Source organism: Solanum stenotomum, chromosome 12 (genome assembly GCF_019186545.1).
Source record: "Solanum stenotomum isolate F172 chromosome 12, ASM1918654v1, whole genome shotgun sequence".
Lineage (NCBI taxonomy): Eukaryota > Viridiplantae > Streptophyta > Magnoliopsida > Solanales > Solanaceae > Solanum > Solanum stenotomum.
Window position 1 is genome coordinate 43,654,024 of NC_064293.1, and position 10,308 is coordinate 43,664,331.

The 10,308-nt window shown below is 32.8% G+C and overlaps 2 protein-coding genes across 2 annotated transcripts; one reads left to right on the forward strand and one right to left on the reverse strand.

Annotated features, from left to right (window-relative positions):
• Window positions 1–727: 727 nt before the first annotated feature.
• Window positions 728–3,947, forward strand: LOC125847576 (ATP synthase subunit beta, mitochondrial-like). Its single transcript, XM_049527198.1, has 9 exons — window positions 728–1,281; window positions 1,581–1,656; window positions 1,833–1,921; window positions 2,149–2,266; window positions 2,359–2,462; window positions 2,548–2,706; window positions 2,815–3,039; window positions 3,140–3,451; window positions 3,573–3,947. The coding sequence occupies exons 1-9, from the start codon at window positions 823–825 to the stop codon at window positions 3,684–3,686; spliced, it is 1,656 nt and encodes a 551-aa protein (XP_049383155.1). The 5' UTR covers window positions 728–822; the 3' UTR covers window positions 3,687–3,947.
• A 369-nt stretch (window positions 3,948–4,316) lies between these two features.
• Window positions 4,317–6,167, reverse strand: LOC125847583 (loganic acid O-methyltransferase-like). The gene is made up of 4 exons (XM_049527209.1): window positions 5,872–6,167; window positions 5,432–5,756; window positions 4,882–5,240; window positions 4,317–4,803 (listed from the first exon to the last, which is right to left on the reverse strand). The coding sequence occupies exons 1-4, from the start codon at window positions 5,941–5,943 to the stop codon at window positions 4,444–4,446; spliced, it is 1,116 nt and encodes a 371-aa protein (XP_049383166.1). The 5' UTR covers window positions 5,944–6,167; the 3' UTR covers window positions 4,317–4,443.
• Window positions 6,168–10,308: the final 4,141 nt, after the last annotated feature.

Sequence of the window (10,308 nt, forward strand, 5' to 3'; positions counted from 1 at the left end):
TTAATTGTTATATTTTCTTGTAGTTAAATTTTGCACCATTGAATAAACTGTAGGATATTATAATTTATATAGCATCTTTTGGACCTTAGAAGATTGAGAATCAATGACTAAAATAAGTCGGAATATATTGTTTAGAATATTTCCATTTTCACACAACTCACAACTAACTTAATATCAATAAACCACTCAAAATTATCATTTTTTTTTCGATTAAGAAAACAAATACTACAAAATTATAGAATAATAAAAAATGTACAACCTAAAGCAATTTAATTACCTATAACTAATAACACAAATATACAAGAAGTAATACATTTGCAACAAGAGAAATCAGTAGAGCTTAAGTATATGTTGAAAATATGATGATAAAGAAAAATCCCACTTCCTCTTTTAACACTTTTCATTTTTCAAGATTCAAACCATTTAAATTTAATCTAAAATTTGCATATGAAATCTTTAATTATTATTTTTTGAAATGAAGTTTACATTATTTAAAAAGTATCATAAATTATACTAATTAACAATTTAAAATATTTTTAAAATATATAAAAAAATTACGATAACAAATAAACTTATTTGAATCATTTGATATAGAGGAGGTAATAATTAGAGGATATAATATGCAATTTAACAAATTAAATTGAAATGCTTTTATCCATCCTTTTAAATCTGTTCATGGTACGAACACGTGGTGCTTCAACATTGTTTGAACTCGTCGGACGCAGAATAAATCGTTCTTCTTCGAAACTGAACTCTCTTTCACCCATACAAATGTGAATTCACCTGTAACCTCACTGGTGTGTCACTCGCATTTCCACAACCATGGCTTCTCGAAGGTTCTTCTCCTCCATGCTCCGCTCATCCATACGTCACTCTTCAACTAAATCCTCACTCACAAGTTCTATTCATCGCTCCTCCCCTGCAGGCCACCTTCTCCACCGCGCCGTGAAATACGCCACCGCTGCGGCCGCGAAGGAAGTGCCGGCGCCTCAGAAGAAACCGACGACGATTAAGGAAACCGGCGGCAAGATCACCGATGAGTACACCGGCGCCGGTGCACTTGGGAGCGTATGTCAGGTGATCGGGGCTGTTGTGGATGTTCGGTTTGATGAAGGACTGCCACCGATTTTGACGGCTTTAGAGGTGTTGGATCATGATATTAGGGTGGTACTTGAAGTTGCTCAACATATGGGAGAAAATATGGTTAGGACTATTGCTATGGATGGAACTGAAGGACTTGTGCGTGGTCAAAGAGTGCTCAATACTGGCTCCCCTATTAGAGTAAGCTTGACATTGCATTCTATTTACATGCTGCATTTAGTGGCGCAACCAGGATTTCTAGTAAGGGTTCAAAATATAACGATGTAAACATAGGAAGAAATCCAGGGGTTCAATATTTACTGCATATACATAAGAAAATAAAATTGATCTTATATATATAACTTTTCAATTTCTTTCTTTTCCACATGGCGTTTATTTGATTTCAGAAATTCAGTGTCTTTTTCTCTGAATTATATATGTTTGCTAGTTTGGCGCGCTCATAGTCCTTCTAAGTTCTAATCTTGGTTATAAAATGGCAGGTGCCTGTTGGCAGGGCTACACTTGGTCGTATCATAAATGTCATTGGAGAGCCCATTGATGAAAGGGGTGATCTAAGTAAGAATCTGGGCATTAGCTAAAATAATTTGTTTTCCTGTTAATGGCAGTAATATGTGATATGTTGCTTTGCTTTTTCCAATTTTATATTTCGTGTTCATTTGGATGAGCCTTTACTTTTTTATATTGTCTTTCGTTTTTTATAATTGCTTTATTGAGATGCTGCGGATCTACAGAAACGGAACATTATCTCCCAATTCATCGTGAAGCTCCATCTTTTGTTGAGCAAGCAACAGAACAGCAGATTCTTGTGACTGGAATCAAGGTGCGTGATACTTATTTTGTACACTAGGACCTGAGCACATCGCAATCTTCATCTGTCCTCATCTATATAGTTTTGGTGGAAGCAAAACAGGAATAGCAAATATTTGATTAGCATGTGCAACTTACTAAATGCTGTTGGAAGACGATATACAAATCACCCTGAATGCATAAATCATGTGTTGTCTACTTGGTGTGCATCCTGTATGACTTTGCTGCTTTTGATGACAGGTGGTAGATCTACTTGCTCCGTATCAAAGAGGTGGAAAGATTGGACTTTTTGGTGGTGCAGGTGTTGGAAAGACGGTGCTTATTATGGAGCTTATTAACAATGTTGCAAAGGCCCATGGTTTGTTACTAGTTGTACTAGGAGTAAAAAAGAATTTTCATGTATTCTCTTTCTTTGAGTCAATTTAATTTTGTATTCTTTTCTCGTCTCAGGTGGTTTCTCAGTGTTTGCTGGTGTTGGTGAACGTACTCGGGAGGGTAATGATTTGTACAGAGAAATGATTGAGAGTGGTGTTATTAAGCTTGGTGAAAAGCAGGTCTCTGTAGATAACATTTGCTTTTCAATATATAGTGCAGACATTTCTTGCAATTGGCTGATTTTGCATGTATATTTATCTGCAGGGTGAAAGCAAATGTGCTTTGGTATATGGTCAAATGAATGAACCTCCTGGTGCTCGTGCTCGTGTTGGGCTCACTGGGCTGACAGTTGCCGAACACTTCCGAGATGCTGAAGGGCAAGATGTGCTCCTTTTCATCGATAATATTTTTCGCTTCACTCAAGTGAGCTATCTTTTCAAATACCTTAACTAGTATATTTTACTTTTTCAATTGCTTAAACTTGGTGAAATGATTTCTGATTCTCTACCTCTTTCTCTGGGACTGCTCTAGGCCAACTCTGAGGTGTCTGCTTTGCTTGGTCGTATCCCCTCTGCAGTCGGTTACCAGCCAACTTTAGCTACAGATCTTGGAGGACTTCAAGAAAGGATTACTACAACCAAGAAGGGGTCTATCACATCAGTCCAAGCTATCTATGTGCCTGCTGATGATTTGACTGATCCAGCACCTGCTACCACCTTTGCTCACCTTGATGCTACAACTGTGTTGTCTCGGCAGGTTAGTTTGTTAAGTATATTGGTATTTGGTAGTATAGTATGTTTCAGAAAAACACTTTCCACGCTATTTTTATTAACATCATCATTATCTCCCTATGCAGATTTCTGAGCTTGGTATTTATCCTGCTGTGGATCCTTTAGATTCTACGTCCCGTATGCTTTCTCCTCATATCCTAGGTGAAGATCATTACAACACTGCACGAGGTGTACAAAAGGTTCTCCAGAACTACAAGAATCTCCAGGATATTATTGCCATTCTGGGAATGGATGAATTGAGTGAAGATGACAAATTAACTGTTGCTCGTGCCCGTAAAATTCAGAGGTTCTTGAGTCAGCCTTTCCACGTTGCAGAAGTATTTACTGGTGCCCCTGGAAAGTATGTAGAGTTGAAAGAGAGCATCCAAAGTTTTCAGGTAACCAGGAGCTACTTTCTTTCTGAGTCACTGCTCACCTCATCTGCTCAGCTTCATTGAGCAGAAATTCTTTCTGTATGTAGTTTTAAACTTCTTTCATTTGGATTTTCATTCTGAGCAGGGTGTCCTGGACGGTAAATATGATGACCTATCGGAGCAATCGTTTTATCTGGTTGGGGGTATAGAAGAAGTCATTGCTAAGGCTGAGAAGATAGCAAAGGAGTCAGCTAGTTGATTATTCAACTGCAATTTCTTGTTTCTGTTTGTTTTGTTTTTCCTATATGGATAGATAGCTCATGAAATAGCAGAGAGACTGGAGATGCTCAAACGGCCTTTTAGTTCTTATAAGTTAGTCTACACTCTACACTACGCATTGATTTTCTTCTCTTCTCCTTGTAGTTTTCTAGCTAAGTTGATTAAAATGAGTTACAGGATGTCAGAAGGTCATTGCTTCTTTTCGTGTTTCTCTTCAATACAATAGATCAATTTGTGTTTACCTTTCCACCTGCTGAATAATGCTCTTGAAACATCTATAATCTAATGTACGAAGTCTGAAACCTGTAGCATTTGATCCAACTGTTTAGGATTGTACGAACCCAAAATTTGCAGGAATTTACTTAATAACAGAGCTTTGGTAGAAAAATCAAGTCAATATATGGTTTCCATGTCCTTTTTTATCACAGTTTCTCCAATCATTACATACTCAGTTTGGTCATGAGCATCCTGTGGCAGTGTATCAGTTTTCTGTTTTTAATTCCAGAAGAGTGGGAATTACCATATAAAATTTTCAATTCAACAAGGGATTATCTTCCTTCATTATACAGTGAAACAAAGGAGATCCTGTGAGTTTAACTGAGCTCGTTGTTTTCAGCTTGAACAATTTATTCGTATGCAGGAAACAATTAAAATGCACACATAAAACAAGATCACACTCTGCAAACAGGTGAACAATAACAAAGTTTGGAAGCACGTGATAAGTTTTAAGAACCAAGCTAGGATCCTGGTTTGGATGTTTCGGTTTTACGCTTGAGAAAGACAAAGTAGCTGGCATCTGTGCGATATTTATCATCGTTTAAAACTGGATGTGAGTCTAATTTTTCAGCGTAACGTTGAAACAATTCCTCAGTGATGTCTTTCCCGAAGTGTTGCTGAAATAGTTGCTCTGTTACTACTCGCACAGATAACACTGCAGTTTGGACATCAATTACAACTTGTCTCAGGGGAGTTGGCAGCTTCTCAAACCTTACGATGTCAAAGCATCCATGTGTCTTTATCAGTGTTTCCAATTCCATTGGAGATGTGTAATAGTATGGAAGGTTGAACGAATCCAACTTTTCTTCAGACATAATGCCCTGCATTGGATGTTACATCATTTCACATTTCAAGTTCCTGAGGAGTAGACAGGTGAAAACTGAGAATCAATTACTTACCATGTTGGCCATATCCTGTAGGCAAGATCCAAGAATGGTGAAATTGATTGCCATGGGAGAGTCAGAAGGAAGCACTCCATCAAGAATAGTAAGAGTAATGATGGCCATTAATCCTCCAGGAACAAGCTCTTGAGCCCTTGCATCCAAAAAGGCTTGTATATCTTTTCTGAACTGATTTGAATATGCTGCCTCTACTTCTTTTGCTGCTCCACTGCTACTGTAATGAATTCTCCCCTTGTTCCATGCTGCTGACTTTCTGTCTAACACTTCCTCTGGAATTCTTGACAGATACAGAAGTGACATCGAGCTGTGGGCAAAGTGGAGGAATGCCTTTGGAAATACTCGTCCATAGAAAGAACCTACACATAGTAGATTTATTAGTTGTTTGATTACCAGAAGAGCGTACTCAAACTTTACTCCTAACTAACATATTGTTCCCAATAGACCCTCGTTCAAAGGGGAAAATAGTCCAAAGTAGACTAAAAAAAGGAAGTAATAGAAGTACGAGAAACAGCACATAGTAACAGAACATAATCATGAATATATATACCTGGGATTCCTGTAGTGAAGTAGTTGGGTTCGTTGCCATGGATGTAATTGAATAGAGTATTGAAATCATTTTGGACTAAATCATTAAAGAAAACAAGGAATTCTGGTACTTGCAATTGAGGGTTTTCTTGGTCTTGTTCATTTGATTTATACTTAGTTTCCACTGCTTCAATGATATTTTGAACTGCAAGATAAGTGTTTCCCCCTACAGAGCATCCAAAATCTGCTACACAAAATGGGCTACAATCAGGGTTTATTATTCCCACATCAAGCTCCTGCTCAATCAACTCGGCCATTACTATCTTTGAATATCCCACCAACTGTTTCTGCAGCAACAACAAAAAAATCAAATCCAAAATTAAGAGTCATTGCATAATTATATACACAACAACAACAATATATCTAGTAAATCTCACAAGTCAGGCGCGCTAGGGCCATCACCTGGTATTCAGAATTGTTAGCATAGCTGTTGGGGCCATCACCTCCATTCATGTGAATTTTCTGATTATCCATACTTTGCTATTTTATCCTTTAATTTGTGGATCGAACAATGCCTTACTTTCCAAAGCTGAAGAACCACGCTACATTTATAAATAGGAGTGTCAATCTAATTGTCTTTTTGTGAACATCATCGAATGGGAAAATAGATTCCCTAGCTTTCACCATTTCGTAACTAAACCAATCATTATGCTCGCTCATGAATCACCTGATAATAATTTTTGTGTATTTAAATGATACATCAAAAATAAAGTCGAATGGTTAAAATGAAATAAAATTGTCAAAATAAAAATCAAAGACAAGTCACAGAAATTGTCTATATATTTGTTCCAAATAAAAACAATGTATAGGTACGTAAAATTTTGTCGCATGTTCAAATTGACGTTAACAATTTTAGGATTTTCGGAAGACTCTAATATTACATATTATAGGACCACAAATGATTAATGTTAAACGAATTAAAATATGGTTCACACAGTTCACATCCATTTATATATCTTTTTTATTAAATATGTCTGAAATAAGTTATTATACGTTTGAAATATCATGATTTGTCATTTAGGAAAATGAAAAATAATGTATAGCAAAAAAAAGTATGTAAACTATCACCATGCATCATACTTAGAGCGCATTATTGTTGGGGTCAATAGTACTTATTTTGAAACAAAAAACATTTTTTTAGAAAAATTAAGGTGTTTGGTTAATCAATAAAATTGCTTTTGATTAGAAGTCGAAGCAGTTTTTCTGCTGTTGGGAGAAGCTAAAAGTTTCTGCTTCTTAAAAAAAAAAAAAAGCAAAAGCAGATTTTCTTTTTTAAGACCAACCATTCTTTGCATATGTACATATTTATCAATATATCTTTTATATTTATATATTTTTGTATGTGGTGATTTTATTTGTGGAACAATTTTTAAATTTAATGTACGTGATAATTTTAATTATATTTAAATTATTGTGTTAATATTATATTAATATTTACTAATTAATTTTATTTATTTATCTATGTATGACATTGATTGAAAACTTGAATATGTAAACATTATGTTATATTTTTGTATCATACTCTAATATAAGTTATGTCTTACAAGGAATAACAAGTTATGCCACTTATTCCTATAACACGTATGTCGTTAGAGGTATACGTTCAGTTCTTAACCCACAAGGTAAAAGTTCTCTAAACTTATGCCGAGTGAATTAGATACTACACATTTATGTCGAATAACTGAATTCCTACAAAATATATGACAAAAAAGGAAACAAATCTACAAGTTAAATCTTGAAAAATTAGGTCATAATTAAAGGTATTTTGATCTGTAAATTTTCATTGAATGAGAGAAGAATAAAAATTAAAGATTAAAAGTCACTCCAAAATAGTAACTATTTATGTAAGAATTATCGATAGGGTCTCAAATTTCGAGGAGTGTATATATATCAACTAACTTGTGAAACAATCTGAATGTAGCATTGTTTTGTCATAGAAGATAAAAATAATATTCAAATTCATTGCTATCGCATAGAAGAACTTTGAATTCATATGAAAGATATAAAACAAAAGTCATTCTTAAATCAATTATTTCTAGATTCTGGCTATCCCAATCAAATCAAAAGAAAGATTGCTGCTCAAACTGATTAAGCATATCTTCTATGGAAGACAACTTGTAGACATCTTGACTTAAGCTCCTTATATCTTCAAGGATTTCTGGTGTGGCGGTTACAATTGCCAATTCACCCAATATCTTAGATTGTTCTTGATTTCGACTATTAGCATAAGACAATTTTTCCTCCAAGAGTAGATAATTCTGCTCAAATCCATAGTTGTCACCAAAATTCAATGACACTTGTTCAACAGCCGCAGCATTTCGAAAATTGCTAGCTATCACATGTTCGTTCTTCGATGGCAACACATCAATAGAGCTGTTGTTTGGAGAATCAATTGAAAGAGAAACGGTCTTAAAAGGAGGATGAGATCTTTTGTAGAACAACACATCACCTGTCTTTTTATCCCTAACAGCTTTTAAAGGTGCCTCCATGATTATTTTTTGTGTATTGAACTAGATCTATTTTGTGTGTCTATATATACTACTGAAATTTGTGTTAACACAAGAAATCTAGTAAATTTGTTTCCATGATGTCCAAGATTATTGAAATATAAGAATCTTTGACCAAAAAATAAATAAAATGTAAGAATCTAGTCTTCACTCTACTTATAAGGTAAGTATGAAGCAAGTTAATTATTATTTGTCCTTTTAATCTTCTTATTACCTAATATTTTTGTATTTTCAAAAAGAAAGTAACATAAATTTTTAGCATTTAAATTAAATACAAGCATAATATTTTTACGTTGTTTATAAATAATATATATAGTAGATGTTGAACTACTCTCGAATTTTTTGTGTGTTTGCTTTCACATTTTGAACCTTTCAATAAAAATTGTGGTCACGTCACTACCTCAACTTAAGGTTGTTAATTTTATAAACATTTTTAGTTTAATCAATTAAAAAAAATTATGCTTAACTGCTTTTTTCTAATTTAATTCTTAAGAGTCCCTTTCCATAAATAAATTTGAATTTGCGTTTCACACATATTGTTCGTTCCTCCTCTTCTTTACAAAGATACTTTTAAATTCGTTATTCTTGAAAAAAAAATCAATTATTTTGATCATTTTAAAATTGTTATTCAAATATGTGATTGATTATATATATAAACTCAATTTTAACACTTATAAATTGCACTAGATACAAAACTCGTCTCAATATGAGCCAAGATATTACTTCTTTTTTGTTTCTATTTATTTTATCATGCGTGTCTTGCACTTTGCTTCTGATCGGGCACATATAAATACTACCCATATAGAAGACTCTACAAGCAAATGTGTCTTCGTCAACATACGTTTGTGTCATATTAGGTGGAACATTTGTATTTATGTAATTTTTATATTTTTATCTATTTTAATTTACTTATCTTATTTTCTTTAGCTTTTTATTTATTTAAAAATTACTTTTAAAAAATATTATAAATTACGACAATTATAACTTACTATATTTAAAAGACATATAAAAAATTTAATTGAATGTCGAAACTCTATCGACACCACATAATTGGGAAAAAAGAAGTAACACATATTCTTTGTAAATGACGTAAAAACACTATAAATCACAATAATTAATAATTTAAATATTTAAAAGATATATAAAAAATTAATTAATTGTATTTATGCCACGTAAATTGAAACATAAAGAGTAATCTATATTATCAAAAACTTATATAAAAGTTATATAAATTACAATAAATAATAACTTAAATTATTTAAGCATCATATAAAAATTTGAATAACTCTCTAAATTTTAACTATATCACATAAATTGAGATTGAAACTTGATATATTGAACTTGTATCTATATCTAGCTTCTTCAAATATTTATATCATCACTATTAATTTGTATACAGCCAAACAAAACAACAATAAAACATTACTACTACCTTACCTTGGCTATTTCTTTTAAATGTATTTCTTTATTATATTGCTATAATTTTTTTTGCAACTTATAATATTTTTCATATAGTTTCAAATATCTAATTAATGTAATTTAATTTAGCTTTGAAAGTTGGTCAAATTGACTCTCAAAAAACACAACAAGACAACTAAAAAGAGACTAAGAGTGTGTTTGGTATGGAGGAAATCATTTTCTAGAAAATGTTTACCAATTTTCTCATGTTTGGTTGGCTTAAATGTTTTTCAAATCAACTCATTTTCTTCAAATTTAAGGAAAAGGACTTCCCTTCCAAAATTAAGGAAAACATTTTCCAAAACTTTACTTCATCTTTTAATTTTTTTTCTTACCCTACCCATACCCGGTGACCGTACCCGACCCTCCCCATTCAAAAAAAATTTAAAATTCTTANTATTGCTATAATTTTTTTTGCAACTTATAATATTTTTCATATAGTTTCAAATATCTAATTAATGTAATTTAATTTAGCTTTGAAAGTTGGTCAAATTGACTCTCAAAAAACACAACAAGACAACTAAAAAGGGACTAAGGGTGTGTTTGGTATGGAGGAAATCATTTTCTAGAAAATGTTTACCAATTTTCTCATGTTTGGTTGGTTTAAATGTTTTCCAAATCAACTCATTTTCTTCAAATTTAAGGAAAATGACTTCCCTTCCAAAATTAAGGAAAACATTTTCCAAAACTCTACTTCATCTTTTAATTTTTTTCTTACCCTACCCATACCCGGTGACCGTATCCGACCCTCCCCATTCAAAAAAAATTTAAAATTCTAAAATTTACTTATTTTTAAAATTTCAAATATATTTTTTATCCCTACCTCTAAACCACCCCCATCAAACAAACAAAAAAAGTAAAAATTATTTTCGAA

What these genes read in the sequence shown, in the direction of transcription:
- LOC125847576 (XM_049527198.1), top strand. Translation starts at nt 823, where the DNA reads ATGGCTTCTCGAAGGTTCTTCTCCTCCATGCTCCGCTCATCCATACGT. An exon ending in CAATGTTGCAAAGGCCCATG is followed by an intron (nt 2,267 to 2,358) that starts GTTTGTTACTAG and finishes TTCTCGTCTCAG; the next exon opens with GTGGTTTCTCAGTGTTTGCT. An exon ending in AGAGCATCCAAAGTTTTCAG is followed by an intron (nt 3,452 to 3,572) that starts GTAACCAGGAGC and finishes CATTCTGAGCAG; the next exon opens with GGTGTCCTGGACGGTAAATA.
- LOC125847583 (XM_049527209.1), bottom strand. Translation starts at nt 5,943, where the DNA reads ATGGATAATCAGAAAATTCACATGAATGGAGGTGATGGCCCCAACAGC. An exon ending in CTAACAATTCTGAATACCAG is followed by an intron (nt 5,757 to 5,871) that starts GTGATGGCCCTA and finishes TTGTTGCTGCAG; the next exon opens with AAACAGTTGGTGGGATATTC. An exon ending in TACAGGATATGGCCAACATG is followed by an intron (nt 4,804 to 4,881) that starts GTAAGTAATTGA and finishes CATCCAATGCAG; the next exon opens with GGCATTATGTCTGAAGAAAA.